Below are 20,410 nucleotides of genomic sequence, written 5' to 3'. Positions count from 1 at the left end.
TGAGGTTGACAGTCTAAGTCATGAAACTTTCATGGTGTTTTGGGGTTTATATTATGCAATATATTTAAATAAGAATTGAAATAAAGTTCAATCCACTCCTGTAGTAACAAATAGCATATTTTTGAAATAACTTTAAGTATTCTGCATATACACAAATGTCTGCTGTTATGAATACCTATCATGAAAATGTATTATCTTCCCCATGGACCCAAAGTAATGCTAACTGAAGTCAATGGAAAGAGACTCACTGGGAGGGAGAATGGGCCCTGAAAGGCTTTTTTCTAAGGCTAACCTAGCAAAGGGTACTTTTTAGGGTTGTATGAGATTCTGTCTAACATGGCTAAAATAGAGATAAAATATGTGTCAGGACTGTGAAGCAATAAATACTAATTTAGGCCTCCCCCCACTCCCATAAATGTAATTGGCGGTTCCCTCCCATCAGGGGCAAACATAGACCCTTAGGGGTAAAGACTCCTAGCTGTAATGGTGAAGTAGAAAGCCACAACCTAGCTGCTACAATTTAGCTACGCAGGCAGCAAGACTGCAGAGATGGCTCATAGGGGGACTCTGTAACCTTCTGCATGGTATAGAATTTAGCTCCATGAGGGCTGTGTCATCTGAATGCACTGGTTGGTTTATGGAGAGGCCCAGGACGTGGTTATAGTCTTATTTGTACCCTGTAAAGAGAGGAGGATAAAACTCTGTGCATACTCAAAATTTTTGTACTTTTCAAAAGAGTGACTCCCTTGGTGTGGGAAATGGCATGCAAATTATTTCAGTGATATACTGCCACTTTCTGTGTAATTCTAAACCAGATTCTAATTTCCTTTTTAAAATAGAAGATAATGGAGAAAAGATGGTTAAAATTTACCTGAAGAACCCTACTATGATCAATGGCAAAGAAGTAACAAAAATCAAAATTCACTTCAATGCCAAATTTGATATTTTGAATACACTCAATGAAGTTCTGGGAGAAGACAAAATGATGGCAAGTATTAGTTTTTGGCTTTATTGTATAACCATTTACAGTCATAAGACTTTTTAACATCCTGGTTCACTTTTCAAATGTATTGGTTAAAAGTTTAACTAGTCCTGAAAGATCTCAGCTGTTAGATTTAACCAGAGAAGGAGAAAAATGTTTGTTTCCTGTTTTGATGCTATGAAAAATCTTTCAAGCCTTCTTAGTATACCATGCAGTCTTTTTCTTGTCTCCCCTACTGAGGCCAGATCTAAACTAAAAAGTTCTGCTGGCATAGATATGTTGGTCAAGAGTATGGGGAAAACCCAAACATCCTAGCCAACATAGCTATGCCAGCAAAACCCTCAGTGTAGAGACTGCTAAATTGGCAGACAAACTCCTGTTGGCATACGCTATGCCTATGCTAGGGAGCTTTGCTGGAATAGCTATACCTGTCTAGTTACACCAGCAAAGCCTCTGTAGCATAGACTAGTTCTTAGTCTTCTACAGTAGAAATTCAGGTTGTGTTTACCTAGTCTTCCACCAGAATATTGGACATGAACTCTAGTTAATGCTGCAGTGCAATACTGGTGTCTGCTCTCTTATGGGTTTCTGTAATTAAATGTTCCTTCTCCTTCTAATATTCAGTGACTGTCCATATGTAAGTTAGATGCTGTGGCACTTTGACCAAAAGAGAAGATGTTCCTTGCCCCTTTCAAAAGTTTTTTTCTAATGCCCAAAAGAATGGCTGTGTTTAGAAGGTGAGGCCTTGAGATACTACTAGCTGCCTAATAATGGGTTTGTTTACCTGCATAGTTGATTCAATACAAGTATTTAAGTTTATCCTATTATTGCACTTTGAAGTACATCATTCCATTTAGATAAATAGGTAACCTAAAAATACAAATGTGTTTTCTTGTCAGCTCATAATGTAAAATGGACCATGACATGCACATTGGGAAAAGAGAAGCTTGTGGGTCCTGCAAAATTCAAATGTTCAGATGAAAGTAAAAAACTATGATCATACTCTGTAAACTAATGAAACACTATGGGCAAGGAAGAAAGAGAGACTGACTTTGTTTGGTCTTTTAAGTACTTGGGAGAAACTCTCATTATGGGACCCATGGAAGTGCCTAAATACTGAGGGAATAAAGATGTGTCGTAAATGATTTCAAAGTATTGACTACAGTAATACACTGAGAGCAAATACATTATATGTCATTAGCATTATTCAATGCTTTGTTACCTAAACACATTTCTGTACAGGAAATTGGGTTTCTTGGATAAAGAATTCTGGTTTGGTTGGTTGGTTTATCTGTAAAAAACAAACAGTAATTTAGATTAGTTTACCCCAACAGATCAAGACTGATAGAGAGGATCTCATCAGCACTGAGGAACAAACAAAGCAAAATGGAACATGTGAGTTTTTAAAAAACATAGATTTCCTGTAGCGGATGGAATTCTAAGAATTATGAATGACACCTGAAAACTGCATATTCTCCAGAAAGCATTAGCAGGTGTAGAGATTTTCATTTAAAGTAACTTTCTAGATATTTTCCATAGTGATTAGATCTTTAACAGTGGGAACTGAGGTACTGTTGCTGAAGTCATACAGCTGTGTTGAAGATGTCTCAAGACAAATAACATTTAATGAAGAGGGTGAAAATTGCAAACAGGATTTAGCAGCTGAAGTAGAATTTATGCCTTAAAAATATCTCTGGAAAATAGAAGACTCAGATATGAAGTCTAGGCATTAGTCTCTAAAAAGTAAGTTTTCTATGAAATGAGAAGACTGAGTAAAACTCCCAAAAGTTCACTTAGGTGACTTTGGAGGGTAAGTCCCAAAGCACCTCAAAAAGTTTTACCAAGTCATCTTCCATAAGAACACCAGCAAGTGCTTTTTGGGTTTCCTTTTGTTTCCAGAGTTGCAATGTTTTCTTGCAGTTCTTATGATTACATTTTTTTTTCCTGCCTTGGAGACTTTTAATGATGCTGTGTCCAATTTATTTTCAAATTAAATCCTATTTCCAAACTTTGAAATTGAAAAATAAAGCATTCCTAATAAAATCTTAAAACTGTAGACCTTTTCATAACTCATGTTGAATATTGAACCCGTGGGATGGTTACTTGTTTTGGCAAGTAAATCTGCCTCTTTTTGGTTTGTTTGTTTGTGTATTATAATATGGCCAAATTCAGAAATAATGCAAGTAGTTATACATTGGTAAATTGGGGCTTTTCTCTTCTAGAAAACTAGGTCATGTTAAAAGACTACCTTGAAGTCATACTAACAAACATATTAATCACATTTTTGCAGTCAATATTGACAGGGACAAACTACGTTTAACACTGTCGCACCTGGACTTGGGTAAAACCCCTAGTTTCTGTCGAGTACGCCACGACTAGTTGATAAGTTGTTACACATGACTTGTCCTTGTTCACACTAACTGCAAAGACTCCAACATGACCCAATTTTCTTAGAAAGACTAGACCTGGGCCCTGTCTTTATATGCTGCTGGGGCAGAATATTATCACCGCAGGAAGGTGTAAGACAAAGAAGGCACCACAGTTTTGTCTTTATCCTCTGGGCTTTTTCTCCTACAGTATCCTCTAATTACCACCATTCATGTGACTTCTGGATTTAATTGACAAAGCTTGCAGTAAATCTCTTAGGCAGCACTCTCCCTTTGGTGTACAGCATAAAGGCAACTCCCCACTTTCCTATTAGCTATGGCAATCCATTGATGCCACAATTAGAGCATCAGAAATGCCTAAGACAGCTACTCAACTACGTTTTCTAGTTCCAATTATCTGAGACAGTAACTAGCACTTGTTTAGTAGCTTTTTCCCTGCCAACCTTACTGCCCCTAAATCAAGCTATTACTGAAGTTCCCCAAATTCAGTGGAGGCTCATCTGTGTAAAGTGGACAGCAGGTAGATCAGAAGCTGCTGCTGTTCATTCTTTGTCCATCTGAAATACGCACAAAGGCGAACCTCCCCAAAATAGATACCCCTTAAAAGTATTTGATCACCCAGATGCTCCATGGAATGTATTTGTGGGGTTAATGGTAACTGCAGAATGTAGTTTTTTTTATATTTGCAGAATAATAGTGCGGAGAGGACCTAGTCATGATTTGTGGAGAAGGGTTTGGTCACATTACATGTTCATACAATGCACAGCAAATTATAGTCCCTACTCCAAAGAGTTTATAGCCCAATTAGGGACAAAGGTGTAGAACACAACAGAGAGGTAGCGGGGGAACACAATATGAACCTAGTTGCTTCTATTGGCTACATGTTCAATGTGGAGGATTTGTATGATTTTGTTCAATATGATCTAGAAGGCTGTAGTGCTCTTCACATTTTGCTGGAAATATAGAAGGGGAAAAATCTATGTATTAAGAGATTCTTTCTCAAATTACTAAAAAGAAAAGGAGTACTTGTGGCACCTTAGAGACTAACCAATTTATTTGAGCATGAGCTTTCGTGAGCTACAGCTCACTTCATCGGATGCATACTGTGGAAAGTGTACCCCAACACACACACAAACCCACTCTCCTGCTGTTTTTTGGGGGGGGGGGAAGAGTGAGAAAATCTAGTTGGGCCATTTCCAGCACAAATCCAGGTTATCATACACATTGTAAGGAGAGTGATCACTTTAGATAAGCTATTGCCAGCAGGAGAGTGGGGTGGGGGGAGGTATTTTTTCGTGCTTTGTGTGTATAAAAGATCTACACTTTCCACAGTATGTATCCGATGAAGTGAGCTGTAGCTCACGAAAGCTCATGCTCAAATAAATTGGTTAGTCTCTAAGGTGCCACAAGTACTCCTTTTTCTTTTTGCGAAGACTAACACGGTTGTTACTCTGAAACCTTTCTCAAATTACTGTTTCACAGTAATAACTGGTGAATCCAGCTACTTACAGTGGAAGAAAGATTCTACAAACACTGAAAAAACAGATTCTTTATCTGACATCCTGACATCTCAATATAGTGATCAATCAGTAAGTATGAGTGATTGGAATCCTATGTAGAAATATAATAGTTTCTCCCTTCTTTTCATAGACATGGTGGATGGCACTTTCAAATGTGCTTCAGTGACTTAGACCATTTAGAAAATTTTCCCCAGTCTTTCTAAGTCTCACAGCTATCGGGGAAAGGTAAAAATGTGTTTTCCCAAACTTTAAAAAAAAAGATGCTAGACTTTACTGCCCAGGAATGTTTCAGTTCATAAGTGTAGCCATAATTCAGTCCCACAGACTAGCACTTCCCCACCAAATGGAACAATACATTTGAATATTCAAGAATGTTTCCTGGCCATACTTCTCTGGGAGTAGGAACATAAATGTTAGTGTCGTGCATATCATGTTGTTAATTTCATATCTCAAACCAGCATAAAACTAGTTCTGGTGTCACTACGAGCATGGGAAGCCAACAGACTGAAACCGAAGATGCTAAGCTAAGCCAAGGTCAGGCATGATTTCTTGTAGTTTATAAATATCATTCATGTATAACACTTAAGAAAGGGTTTGCTTTTGTAGACCTGCACAAATACGGTTTTATCTCTATTAAAATTTTCAGAGTGTGAAGCTGCAGTTTCCCAAACACTTTCAGCAAAAAAGTCTAAAACTCCATCACCTAAACTGAATGATAAAACCAGGTAAGCACTTTGGAGCTGCAAGATCTTGTCCAAAAAATTAAAATTTCCTTGGGGGGCTTTTGTATGTTTCTGTTTAACAAGCCATCCAGAACTTAGTTGTTACTAAGTCAAAACTGGTATTTACTACTGTAAACCTAGCCCTAAGGCATGGCTGCAGCCTTCTCCTTTTCTCTTCATAGTTATGAGTCCTGGATTTACCTATAAGGGTGCCTGGTGTCTCCACTCCCTCCTAGCTCAGAGAACACAGAGGGCTTATCCCTTGTGAAAATATTTCACACATGATCTCATACATAGGAGTATCAGACAGAACAAACAAATAAAACAGCTATCCCAATTCCCAGAGTAATAAAACAGTAACTGGGGCTTTATTAGGTATGGGGCACTCAGAATAAGGGACCAGTGGCAAAGAGGATTAAGATAAGCACAAACCATAATACATAACTCTACCTCTCCCAACATTTACAGCCAGAAGAAACAATGCTGTGCTCCCTGCCAGAACATGCCTAGGCAAATACTGAATTTAGGCTCAATCTGTGATGAGCGGTGCAATGAGGATTCAGTGGCCATCTTAAAACAAAATAAACAAGGGTATTCTTACAAAGCATCCACACCAAGGATGGTAAGATCATCCTTGTGGCTCTCTGGTCTGGATTCCACTGCTGTTAGGTTGGTTCTTGGTAGCCAGACCATGATTTTCTTCAGCCTTCTAAGTTTCTGGTCTCTGCTGAGATGCTGTTCAATGTCCCAGGAATCCCAAAGGGTTTCTCTTAGTAAGGAGTGTGGAGAATAGAGGGGTCCTCCCTGGCTGTGATGTCTTTTTCCCTGCTACACACCAAACACAGCCAAAAACCAAACCCTTTGTCTCTGAGTTCTGGCTTCTGGTTGGTTGTGGTAATGTTGCTAGCCAAGTCTCTCTACCTTGGATCTTAGGCAATCTGGGCGACGGAATCCTGAGCCTCTGTAACCATTGCTGCTATAATCCAGGAGTGAGTCCCCCAGAGGGTCTGGAAGGGGTTACACTACATTAATAGGAAAAAGGGTTGGAGTGGGGAGAAGCTGCCTAGTGATTATAAAACTTTTCTTCTATAATCAAAACTTCTGAGTGCTATTCCTGCTCTTCGTGGCTTGCTGTGACCTTAACTGCTGTCTTTTAATTTAACCAATCTGAAAAATTGGTCAAATACTTTGTATTATAGGGGTCACTTTTCTAATGTGCTCTGGGTTGTTTGGTTGTAAAGTAGCTATACAAAGAGTTTTATCTCTACCATGTAGTAGTCATGGCTCCAACCTTAGTGCCTAGTTATCTCCTCTTCCTTAACAGTAGTACAGAATTATACTTTCCTTATTACTAGTTTCAGCGTTGTTGGAACTGAACAGTTCTTTCCCCTCTTCCCCTAACCTTCATTGCATTGGAGTTAACTGGGCTATTGACTTACATTACCTTCATATTGTTTTAATTGGCTTTAAATTGATGGTAGTTTTAGAACTGTTTTCTTACCCTTTCCTTCCATTGTTTATAGTGAACCACCCATAGAAGAACATCCAGATATACAGGTTGTAGAAGAATATTCCCTAGAGGTAGGTATGTCTGTCTTTGGGGCACAGTTTACATGCAAAATTTTTATTCAAATGCTTTTTTCCTTTTCTGCACAGTAGAACAATTAAATTAGAACACTGCAAATATTGATTATGTACTGAGACAGAACAGTCTTCTGTGTTTGTACAGTATTTGCCACAATGGTAACCACGCCCGTGACTGGGGCTCCTAAGTGTTCCCACAAGGCAAATAATAAACTATTGCCTCATGGTCTGCTCTTCCACCCTTGTAATGTGGGGGAGAAATAATAATAAACAACCTAGAAACCTTAGCCAGAATCTTCAAACAAAAATGCCTAAAATAAGGTACCTCAGCAGAAATAGCCTGATGTCTTTTCAGAAGGATTTGAACACCTGGACACCTAAATAAAAGTGATATTTGATTTGAGGTCCATTTTCAGCACCTATGAAAATTCAACCTACTGTAACTGGTGCCTGGCCTCGGGTGCCCAGGTACCATGAAAGAAACTTTTACTTTTGTCTTTTCTGGGCAGGCAAGGCCAAAACTTTCATGACTGTACCTATCCTGTGAATGAGTTAAAGATTTTAAGTATTCAGTCTTCTCTGTCCCCCTTCTGGTTGTTCCCTTACTGGTCCACCCCTTCCCTAACTTCTGGGTATAAAGTATTACAGAACATGGTATTATGGTGGATTATGATATTAATTAGTTTTGGAGTGATTCTATGAACTAATATGGATGGGTGTGTCTATTTTCAGTTGCAACATATTGAGTAAATAGCTTTACTCTGTGTGCCATAGTTTTAAATCCTGTAACCTCCTTTCTTTTAGGCTGATGAATGGGAGAAGAAAAATAGAAGAACAAGCTTGAGCAAACAAATAGAAGCAAAGTACAGTATATGAGTCTTGAATGTGTACTAAACCTTGGTGCACTGTAGCTTAAATTTTCTAGCATTCATGTTCAGTGTTAAAAACTGATTTAAGTAAAAAATGCTTCTCGGCTGCTCTCGGCTAAAATCAAGTGTAAACTGACTGACTAGAGCAGCCATGCCCTCTAGTGATATTTTCCAGTATAGCAATTACTCAGTCTGGTTGAGGTTACCAGTGCTTCAGAGGAGGATCCATTCCTACACTGCCAATAACATACAAGAGCTAACTGATATACCACAGAGGAAATTTCTTCTTGACTCCCACTGATTATATTTATGCCCTGAAAGAGGAAGACTGGTGGCCTCTGTAAATTTACTTTAGTATGGCTGCCAGTGACTTAATTTGCAAATGTCTAATCTGCTCTGAAATTAAGTTATCTGACATCCTATAGTAACGAGTTCCATCGATAATTTTTTTGCATGTAGTATATAGTGGGTTTTTTTATATTTTAAACTTGAAAACACTAGACTGATGGTATAATTAGGTTTTGGAGGGGTCTGTCTAGCTTTTGAGTGGTCCCTTCAGGGACCCAGGAAGCAGAGGATAGCCAGAGTGCCATGCTTTAACACCATGCTCCTGAACTGCTCCCCGTGCCACGGCAACAACACAACACCACTCTGTGAGCCACCGGATTAAAATCCAGTTGTTTTGGATTCTAAAGGCATACATGGACTACTTCATGGTCTGCTGTAGCAAAGGATGCTGACTGCCATTTTCTAGACTAGTTAGTTAAAAGTGAAACTTGGAGAAATTCTTCTAAAAGGCTGAGAGGTAATGGGTTTCAGAGTAGCAGCCATGTTAGTACGTATCCGCAAAAAGAACAGGAGTACTTGTGGCACCTTAGAGACTAACAAATTTATTTGAGCATAAGCTTTTGTGAGCTACAGTTAAGCTACCTTCATCATAATGGGGTTTAGCTGACTGGCTCCATTTAGTGGGTTTAGACAATCACTCACACATGAAGACAATAGAAAATGAAAGCATTTAGTTGCTTCTTTCAAATACATCTATTTTCTCTAAAATCTGCATATAATCTTTTTTGTGTCTACATCTCTGAGAGCCATACCACTATAAACTCAGGCATTATTGGCTTGAGTCTGCAGGCAGAAAAACAGCAAGGAAGAAACCATTGCTAAAGCTTATCCATCCATATGACTGGGTGTTGTTTCAAACACAATTTATAGCATTTAAACTATGGAAACAATTCACTGCTGCTTGTAGGGACAGCAACTTCCCTCAAAGTTCTCCACAGTATCTGGGTGTTCTTTTTGCGTCCTTAGGTGATGTGTCTATGCTTCATATGTATAACGCTTTAAATTTTGAATATCTACTATTGTCAGATTCTTATTTGTTCTAGTAACACTGAGAATTGTTGTTGTCCTTAAAATTAGGATGATATTGAGGTTTACATTGCAGATAGCTAAAAATGAGGCAGTTTCAATCCCCAAGTGTTCAAAAATCAGATGTCAAGCAAACAAAAAAAGAACTTAGCTGAACTTTTGAATTGGTTGTGGATGGAAACTGAATAATTGACATAGAAAATCTTTGGTTTAAAACATAGAAATCTTAGTGAATATTTGAATTTGTCACAACAGGTGCCTCCTGTTGAGAAAGGGGTTGACTTCACAGACATTAGGAATGGAGAATATGAAATACTAGGCTGTCTAGCCCTCCGTCACTCTGCCACTGTAGGATTGCTCCACTCTAGTGTTCTATCCAATGTAGTTCTAAAAGCAAAGCAGCTTCCATCTTTCCTGTTGGGAATCCGCAGCATGGGAGAAAGGACCTAGTTCTGTGTGTGCACCACTCTTCCACTGTTAAACAGAAGAGTAGAATACACAGCCATTTTGACAGCTAATTTTTACAGTGGTGCTGAATCTCAGAAACACTGATTTTACACACTCTTACTAATGTTGGGGAAATATGAGGCCTATTTCAAGATGCGATATAGAGATGTGACTAGAGAGCAACCATTAAGAGGTGACGTTTTCAGAAGTGGCTAGGGAAAAGGTCCCTTTGAAAGCCTCTTGGGTTCTTTTCAAAATCCCATCAGCATACACTAGTGATATTTTTTTCTTGCCTTTCTCTACTATTATTGATGGCTTTTGGGGAGCAGAGAGATACCTAATTTACATATTGTAACATGCTAGGTTGGCTTAAAGGACCTATAAAAGATGCAAAATTGTCTTGAACTTACTTTCAAAGGAAACAAGGCATGAGAACCAAACACAAGAAAAGTGTAGTGATAAGGAGGAAGGGATAAGAAACCAAGACTTAAAACAGGAATAAGTGCTTGCTTAGACTGTTGTTAATGCATCTTGGTAAGTTTTAGATACATGAACTCTGTGTATAATATTAATGATAAATATTGTAAATGGCTGCAGTTTTTTTCAGCACTCTCTATTTTTAGTGAAGTTATGCAAGTTGAGTGTTCTTTCATAATTGTATGCCAGAAACATTTCACATATTAAGTACATTTTGCTTTGCAGGATGAATTCCTATGACTTTGAAAATTCATCTGACTCTCTGAATTATGAGAAGGTAAAGTTTGGGGAAAATATTGGCATAGAAACGAAAACCATCACATTTGCTTTATATTCAACAACCAGTTGACGGTAATAAGTTTCAACAGGCTGCGTCTCTTAACTGCAGATGAAGTGAAAAGTTTTTCTGAGAAGGTTGAAATTGATCCTATAAGCTAGGAACAAACGATGATAGATCTGGATGAAAACGAGATGTGAGACTCATGTCTCATTTCATAGGATTGGACGCAAAAGCTTGTGCTTCTATCTGAAGGAGTAGTCCTAATGTGTTGCAGGTTGCAGTGGATGTAATATGGTGCAGCCATTTGAGTCCATACCATCAAGTTTGTTTTCCTTACCAACGGACAGTAACTTGATTCAAATGAGGTTAAGAATATCTTGCTGTGTTTAAATAGTCAATTTTTTCCCCTTGCCTGAATAGAGAGGATGAACTAAAGTCAGTGGTTCTCAGCTGCTTTCATATCATGACTCCATGTTACAACAGAAGGTTTTGGGATCCCGGTCTTGCCATAGAGAAATGGAAGGTGGTCATATCTCACAGGCTGAGAAACCCCAAATAAGTCAATAATTGAGAAGACATTCTTCATTATAAAATAGGTGTCAGACTTAAGCCTGAAACTTGTCAAGAACTTTAATGAAAGCCAAAAAGTTGCATGAATGGTCTAGGTCTTTACAAGAAGTTACTGAGTACTTCTGGTAACTTCCTTCCGGATAGCTTCCACACATGAAACCTCTGATTTTTGTTACAGTAACTATCATTACCATTTGGTAGCATACAAAAATAGTCTTTCATCCCTATCCTTCAAAGTGGTGGCATAGGCAGGGCTGGTATTATGGTTGCCTGACCCTTCTCATTTTCATATCCTGTTCTCAGTTGCTTATAACTTTTCTGACTTTAACCATTTTGGCTGAAATTTTCCATGCTGGGTGTCTGCCTCAGGCTGAAATGTTTTGGAAAAGTTAAACCAAAATGGTTGTCACTTCTGAGAACAATGCTAGGGAAAAATAGTGGTAGCACACACTAAAATTCTGGTGACCTTTTTGTTTGAGACGTTCTAACACTCCATATTTGGGAGCATGGACTTGAAATTTGGTGTGTGTATCGGGAGCTGGTGGGGTCAATAGCCTTTATGAGGGATGTGCCGCTCTTCATCCCCATGAAAAGAGTTCTAAGCCTTTGAAAAGTTACAATTTGTAGGTACTTGGGACTTGCTAGAGAAGCACAGCTAAAAATCTCTGAAGATTCCATCCATCCTGAGCATGTTCCAGCCAGAGGCTCTGGAGGACTTTCTCTGCAATTGCAGCTCTGGGCTGCTGCAGGTCAGATCCAGGTCTGGGCACCAGAACTGAAAGCAGGGAGGCACTTGTGCGCTCTCTCTCTAGCTCTCATGCTCTCAATGCCCCTTCCACCCTTATGATGCCCAGGCAGCATGGAGAAGAAAGCTGCCTGAGTCAAATGCAGAGGGCATGAGAGCTGGACTTGGTGTGAGTAGATTAGGAAGGAGGCTGGCAATGGTGGGAGGGTCTGGAGGCTGGCTTGGCAAGGACAGTGGGACTGAAAGTAGAGGGGAGAGAGGAGACTGGGACAGGCTGGACATGAAGACTAGGAGCCATTCAGATGAGGGAATGGAGGTGGAATTGGGGAGGGGGGACATTTCTGATGGGAAGTCAAAGTATTGGTTGAGAACTGGGTTTGGCTGAGGAAAGAGAATGGAACAAGGAGGGGTAGAGGGGTGTGTGTGTGAGAGAGAATTTCACTGAGACTGGATGGGATGGCAAAGAAGAGGGACTGGGAGCCAGTGGGGATAAGGAATGTGAGCATGGGTGCAGGAGCCACTGGATGGTAGGTCAGGGGCAGAGAGACAGACAGGATGGGAAGCTGGGTGGGCAGGAACTGAGAACGATTTGGCAAGAAGGGTGAAAGGGATATATAAAGTCCTAGGGGAACTGGGATGCAAAGTCTAGCAGAGGAGACTAGGACTGGCTGGGGAAGGAGGCTGGGACAAGGAGCCAGGGTGGGGAAGAGACAGGACTGGCACAGAAATACGAGTCAGGCATGGGGTGGAGAGGGATGGGCAAAAGATTCAGTGCCCTCTGGAAAACGCTACTCTCCAGAGCCTGAAACAGAGCCAAAGATTCCCGAGTCTCACCATTCCTCTGCTGTTGGGTCTCACATTCTCATCTAGTGGTGGTCCACAGAAAGGATGATAACCTACTAATGCATTGTAATTTCAAGTGGCAGATGTCTCCCCAGTGGATCTAAAAGTTTCCACTCTACCCAGGGTGGTGTCAGTATGATGCAACAAGATTAAATTTCTTTTATTTAAGACTGTTCGTTTGTTTTAAAAAAAAGAGAAAACTGCACACAAAAACCTAAATTAAAAGGATATTATAAAGACAAGCCTTCACAAGATAGAAAATACCAGGGATTCAGCCTCAGCTCTGTCATGTATACATTATGATCATGATCACATCATAATTTTTTTCTACAGGACCCTTGCCTCATTCAGTACCCAGGCTGGAGCTGGATCGGGGTGTGTGGTGAAAGACTTTAGGACCTCTGCTTCATTTGTTGCATAAGTTGGAATGTGTGTGGTGACTGAGGCAGAGGATTGCAGGAAAAGAAGGGATGATCCCCTGGCTGTTGAATGGCTGACTTGACACCCTATTTATTTACATTGGTAGAAGTGCTGAGCACTCAGTCAGTTGAAATCAATGGGAGCTGTGCTTTGTATGTATAAAGTGCTATATAAAGCTAAAGACTCTGGGAATGGGGGAAATGAGTTCCTAGGGATCACAAACTGGGTACCCAAAATGAGTGGATATTTTTGACCTTCATCCTTCTGTGCTTCAGTTCCCCATTGGTAAGAATGAGATCATACCCTCTCATTGTAGAGATAAACTAATGTTTGTGCAATACTCGGATACTATTGAGATGGGCACCAGGAAAAGCCCATGAGGAAATTAATAATTCTGTTTTCAGGGTTTGAATAGTGTGCAGTAAAATAAGGCCTGGGGTCACACATTGAACAATGAGGAGGAAATGAAAAACTGAATAGCTGCTTGTTACGTGAGTACTGTCCATCCTGTGCACTGAATGAGGCAGTGAATCTGGTGGAAAAAGTAGTACGTGATCATGTAAATGATGACTGTTTCACAATACATACACACAAGGGAGTTGAATTAAGGTTGCATGGATAACTTTAATTCTGGCATTTTAACTCTAGAGTTGCTTTGCAACTTCACTGTTTGTTTTCAGAAATAATTTTGTGTGTGTGTAACATTAACTAGCCTACATAAGGTAAGACCAGTCTACTAAGTGCCACTAGGGCTGGAGAATTCTTGTTTGTTTTGTGGTGAATATAGGTGCCCCTAAAGCTTCCGTTGCTGGGAGTAGAACTGGTGCATCTTCAACACTGGTGAAACATTAACATAATTCGCAAAAAGAAAAGGAGTATGTGTGGCACCTGAGAGACTAACCATTAAGACCTTTGCTAATGACGTTAAGATGTTTGCTAATGTTGATGCACCTTAAGTGCTTTTGATGTAATGTAAAGAAAAATGCAGAGCCAAGTGTCAAAACTCAACTGTTGTCCTAGGAATTCACTGAACTTCTATGTTAATCAGCACGTAGTGAAATATTTAAACAGATGGTGCAAAGAAATGAGGTTATTGTAACTAACAGCAGTTTAACTGCTCTCGGTCAGATTCCATTTACTGCCCCATGCTTGCTATCCACTCAAATATTACCTCTTCCTGGTTTAATGCCTCTCAAATTCTAGCTGAAAGGAAAAATCTGAATCTCAGTCAAGTATTTGGCACCTTACATCTTTCAATACTACCACTAGGTGTCAGCATAAAGTACTACTCTCCTACATTCTACAATATGTTACACTTATTTAGACTGAGATAAACAGCAATATTTTTAGCCAACATTTGCCATGTCTAGCATTTTGTGTTTTATCCAGAGTGCCTTGGCAATTATCAGGGTTATCCTGATTTGAATACCATTTTAGTAATATATTCTGTGATTCAGAATTCTTTTCGTAATAAAGCAAGGCAAAAGTGAAAAAATGCTGTTTTGAGAAACCTCTATCTCACACTATATTGTTTCACTTAACTAATTCCTCCCATTTAAAAAGCAGTCTTATTCTGGAATATTTTTAGTCAGTTCCCTCTTTATCCCTTCCAAGACCTGACATGTATTCATTTAATAGAATATTGTATGAGATATTGAAACTTAAAATACGTGGCTTCTATTTTAGGTCACTGAAGCGAAACAAAAAATTCTTGGCCAGAAGATTTCTTTACAAAACCAGAGGTACAGCATCATATATCTTTTTCATAGTAACATCTTGCATTGGTAAAGAACACAGTGTCTTTTTTTTTTTTTAAGAAGATGTTGCTTTTATAAAGTTAGAACAAAAAGGAAGATGCCAATATATTTTTCTGAAGGTGGTTCCTTGCCTATGTGTAATGGTGGTGGACACATTAGAAATATCTTTGTTGTTGGTATTGTATCTGATACAGAAAGACTGAGAGAAGAGAATAACCGTCCGAATCCTGTTAGGTTTTTTTACAAAAGAGATCCTGTTGTATTCAGTGCCTGAGATTTTCTAACTTGGGTGCCTAATATTAGGCACCCAACTAAAATGGCCTGATTTTTCTCCCGCTTCTCCAGCAGTGCTAGTTACACCACTCTCAGCATCCCTGTGAAATTAACGAGAGCTGTGAGGGGCTCAGCATTTCTGGAAAAATTGGGCCACTTAGGCACGTAGCTTTAGATGCCCCTTTAAATCTTGTTTAATAACTACCTGTGTTAATATAGAAAGTAGGATCTGGCCTTCATTTTTGCCTCTAAATGATGGCTGCTGTTATGACTACCTTTTTCAGAGGGATGGGGGGAGTTGTGCATCTGAGGAATTGGTGTTCTCTGCTATTCTTCTTGTTTTTTAAAAAAGAAAAGGAGTACTAGTGGCACCTTAGAAACTAACAAATTTATTTGTGCATAAGTTTTCATGAGCTACAGCTCACTTCATCAGATGCATCACTAACCAGACATCTGTCTTCTGATGGGAAAGAGGCTGGATACTTTGAAGTCTGGTGCCTACAAAAGGATCAGCCAGGAGAGTGTTATAAAAGATTTTCCATAGTCACCCTTTTCTAAGCTCAAACATATCACCCTTATCTTCCTTTGCCCTTCAGACCCCTGGCTAACGCAAGCTGTTCCTGCAGTGTTTCCAACTCTCAATCTTTATCCTGAGGCTCACAGTAGTTGGTATCTTTCTTAAAGCAACAGCACCTGGAATCAAGAAACTGGCCTGAGAATCTTGACTTCCATTTAAAAAAAATATTAAAAACTTCTGGTCCTGAGTGTTGCAGGGAAAAAGTTGAACTTGTGAAATGAATGCATCCTAAAGACTCAGAAACCAGAAAGCAAAAAAACTCCACAATTAAGTATTTTAAAAAAATCTTATTTCTGTTTGACTCATGATTTTTGAACACATAGGGTTGGCAGTGCTCCTGCTTGCAGAATGGTCATATCTTTCCCAATCCATCATGATTTGTTGTGAGCTTCATTGACTAGTTCTAACATGCATAATTGTGGATTACTCAACAGAAGTCACGAAAATGGAAACATGAAACAGGAATCAACCAAACTAGAGAGAAGGCCGGTAGGTAATATATATTAATTATGGTAGATTGTATAGAGCATATGTGTAAATATTAAGTGGCCTATTTCTGCATGTAAATAAACTGAAAGCATGGCCTGTTTAAATTCACTTGGGGAAATGGAGAGGTTAAAATTGGTGATGGTGAACCTTCCCCAGATTTATTCAAATGCATGATAACTTTCTCTCAGCTAATCAAACTTCCATACCTGTGGAGAACCTATTGTGGGAGCTAGCACCTATGCTGCACTCTTTGTGGGGTCGTGACCACCACTTAACTGAAAATTTACATGCACTCTCTTGTTCCCAGTGCTCTGGATCTGAAGTCAGACAGCTGATGCCCAGACAGCCAGGCTTGAGTAGTCAGGAGGGGGTTAAACTAATAATAAAATGGGAGTGTAAAAAGAAGGAAGATAGGACCACTCAGCAAAAAAAATCAAGATGTTGAGAACAAAATTTAATCAAGGAACTGAACAACATGAAGAAAAAAAATTATTCATTTGCCTATACACCAATGGTAGGAGCCTGGATAACAAACAAGAGGAACTGTAATTGCTCATTTTATGAGAGAATATTTGATCTAGTTAGTATTACTGAAACCTGGTGGGACGGTTCACATTATGGTCCTAGATGATTGGCATGCTAAAATCAATTTAGAAAGGATCACATGGGCAAAAGGGAAGAGGAGTGCAATTTCCTGTCAAAAATGGCATTACCAGTTTCTGAGTCACTGATAACTTAGAAGAAAATGATTTTAAATGCTTATGGATTAAGGTGCTAATAGATAAAGTTCAAGATGGGGTATTAGTTGTGTGATTTGGTGATCTGTAGCAGACACCAAGGGAACATGATGACCGGCTCCTTACACCCCTATCTATAAGGTGTAGGAGAAAGAAGCTGCATGATCCATGGGGGACTTCAGTTTGAGTGACACATGCTGGAGGTCTCATGCTGCCAGGACTAAAGCATCCTTGGAATTTCTGAACATTATAGATGACAATTTCCTAATCTTACAAAGTATTGGAATATTAGACCTTGTCTTAACAGACAAGAGGATGACAGAACTAAAAATTAGATTATGTATGTGACATTAACTAAATCACATTTATAATATGCAAACAGAATGAAGTCCCATATTGTCCAGTAATATGTATATACTTGGTGCTTTAAAAAGACTAATTTCACAAAGCTGAAAACAACTGGAAGGAAGAACTTAATCTGAAAAAATATGAGTGATGATCGGGAATTGTGTAAGAACATTTTACTGGCCCAAAAAGTCGTAACCGAGAGAGAAGCCCAAACTGGTTTTGAGAGGAAGAGAAGGCAGCTAGTGGAGATGGTTGCAAATTGGGGTTTGAGGGGCAGTTGATAGTAAGGAGTATAAATCAGAATCTATAAATTGAAGAAAAATGATAAGGGAAGCAAAGGGACACAAAGAAATCTATAGCCAGCAGAGTTAAGGATAGTAAGAAGGAGTTTAAAAAAAAATTGTTAGGAACAAAAAGAATCTGAGCAATGGTATTGGTCTGTTACTAGAAGGAAATGGTAGAATTATTAATAATTATGCAGTAAAGGCAAAAGTGTTCAATAAATATTTGGGGGAAAAACAGATGATTTAGTCATATGGTAACACATTATCTATTCCACTAATATCTCAGGAAGAGCATCTATGAAAGTTAGACATTTTTAAATCCGCATCCAAGAGTTTCTAAAAGAGCTGGCTCAGGAGCTCACTGGACCATTAATGATTATTTTGTCTTGGAACACTGGGACAGTTCCAGAGAACTGGAAGAAAACTAATGTTATGCCAATATTTCAACAGGATAAATGAGATGACCTGGGTAATTATAGGCCTGTCAGTCAGACATTGATGCTAGGCGAAATAATGGAGTGCCTGATATGAGACTTGACTTAAAGGAGAGCGATTAATGCCAATACCTTAGGTTTATGGAAAATGGAACTTCTCAAACTAACTTGATATCTTCTGTGAGATGACAAATTTGGTGGACAAAAGTAGTAATGTTGATATAATAGACTTCTGTAAGGTATTTAACTTGATTTTAATTTAAAAAAAACACTAGAGTATGAAATTAGCATGGAACATATTAAATGGATTAAAATCTGGCTGACAGGTCTCAAAATGTAACTGTAAATGGGAACTCATCATTGAGTAGGCATGTTTCCAGCAGGGTACCACAGGGGATCAGTTTTTGACCCTACTCTATAAATCAATGACCTCAGAGAAAACATAAAATTATTACTGATAAAGCTTCCACATGACCTGAAAATTGGGGTAGTGGTAAATAATGAAGAGGACAGGTCACTGATACAGAGTAACCTGGGTCACTTGGTAAGTTGGTTGCAAGCGAACAATGTATTGTTAGTATAGGTAAATCTAAATGTATACATTTAGAACAAAGAATGTAGGCCATACTTAGAGGATACTTGGCAAGCATTAACTCTGAAAAAGATTTGGGGGTTGTCATGGTTAATCAGCTGAACATGAGCACCTACCTATTGCAATGCTGTGGTCAAAAGGGTAGCGCAGTCCTTGAATACAAAAATAGGGGGAATCTTGAGTAGGAATAGAGAGGTTATTTTACCTTTGTATTTGGCATTGGTGCAACTGCTGGTGGAATACTGTGTTCAGTTCTGGTGTCAACAATTCAAGAAGGATGTTGATAAATTGGAGAGGGTTCAGAAAAGAGCCATGAGAATGAGTAAAGGGTTAGAAATCATGCCTTTATAGTGATAGACTTAAGGAGCTCATTCGCTTAACAAAGAGAAAGTTAAGGGGTGATTAGATTAGTCTGTAAGTACCTACATGGGAAACAAATATTTAATAATGGACTCTTCAATCAACCAGAAAAAGTTCTAACATGATCCAATGGCCGGAAGTTGAAACTAGACAAATTCAGACTGAAAATAGGTGTAATTTTTTTAATGGTAAGAGTAATTAACCAGTGGTACAATTTACCTAGGGTTGTAGTGGATTCTCCATCACTGACCATTTTTAAATCAAGATTGGATGTTGTTCTGAGAGAGCTGCTCTAGGTATTATTTTGGTGCCATTCTATGGCCTGTATTATACAGGAGCCTGAGATAGGTGAGCAGGGAACGGGGCTTTACTGATGGGGCTGAGGGGCTTGTCTACATGAACAGTTACACTGTGGCAAACTGTGGTGTAACTCTACCCCACACTAGCCTACCATAATCTAACTGTCCATGTGCGCCCTGCTGACATGTGTTAAGTTTGTTAGAACATTTTGAGTTAGTCCTGTTTTCAAAGCAGACTAGCTCAAAGCACTCTAATGAACTGATAACACCCATCAGCTGGGTGCAGAGCCATCCTTACCCATACACAAAGTACGCAGCTGCGTAGGGCACCAGGAAATTTGGTGCACCAAATTTCCTGGTGCCCTGCACAGCTGCATGCTGCTCCAGCCCCTGCTCCGGTTCTTCCCCATGTCCCCCAACCCTGCTCCTCCCCAGCCCCGCCCCCACTCCCCTGAGGACTTCAGAAAGGGTCAGCCGGGCCTGCACTCACTGGTAAGTAGAGCGACCCAGCCCCAAATGTGCTGCTGGCGAGTGCTCGGGGGAGTTCCCCCCCCCCTTCCCCCCCCAAGCTTCGGAGCCAGGGGAGCAGAGCAGGCTGGGGCCAGGTCACTCCACTTCTTGTAGGAAGTGGCCAGCCTTCTCCCCTCCCCCACCCCCGCAGAGGTCTGGGGCTGCATAGGGAACCAAAATAGGTAGGGACGGCCCTGGCTGGGTGCATGCTGACAGGCCATGGTAGGCTAGTGTGGGGTAGATTTGTACTCCGTTTGCCACGGGCTAACAGTTTGTATTGACAGTCCTTATGTTGCGTGCTGCTATTGTTTTGTGATTCAGAGCAGCTGAGAGTGTCTACACAGCAAAGAAAAACCTGCATCCACTGGAGACTTTATTGCTGTCTTGAAATTACGATTTGGTGGTGGCTGCACCTGCACCCTAAACGTGTATGTGATCTTAATACTGATAAGAGGTGCTGGACCGACCGCTTTAGCCACTTAGGGTATGTTTACACAGCTACTAGACCCTCACAATGGGCCCATGCCAGC

At 39.7% G+C, this 20,410-nt stretch overlaps 1 protein-coding gene across 1 annotated transcript in view; it reads left to right on the top strand.

Moving 5' to 3' along the window:
- The window catches only part of SYCP2L (synaptonemal complex protein 2 like), a gene marked incomplete at both ends in the record, with an annotated part of 54,631 nt that overhangs the window by 18,790 nt on the left and 15,431 nt on the right, over positions 1–20,410 (top strand). Inside the window, 10 exons of the mRNA XM_084621087.1 lie at positions 840–988; positions 2,317–2,377; positions 4,852–4,958; positions 5,348–5,423; positions 5,536–5,614; positions 7,135–7,192; positions 8,000–8,058; positions 10,588–10,639; positions 14,907–14,962; positions 16,262–16,316. Of these exons, the coding sequence (XP_084477213.1) occupies positions 840–988; positions 2,317–2,377; positions 4,852–4,958; positions 5,348–5,423; positions 5,536–5,614; positions 7,135–7,192; positions 8,000–8,058; positions 10,588–10,639; positions 14,907–14,962; positions 16,262–16,316 (752 nt within the window). The remainder of the gene's footprint in view (positions 1–839; positions 989–2,316; positions 2,378–4,851; positions 4,959–5,347; positions 5,424–5,535; positions 5,615–7,134; positions 7,193–7,999; positions 8,059–10,587; positions 10,640–14,906; positions 14,963–16,261; positions 16,317–20,410) is intronic.

This window comes from Lepidochelys olivacea, assembly GCF_965140295.1.
Source record: "Lepidochelys olivacea isolate rLepOli2 genome assembly, chromosome: 2".
Lineage (NCBI taxonomy): Eukaryota > Metazoa > Chordata > Testudines > Cheloniidae > Lepidochelys > Lepidochelys olivacea.
The sequence above is the reverse complement of the archived record's forward strand: the minus strand, read 5'-3'. Positions and strand labels throughout refer to the sequence as shown.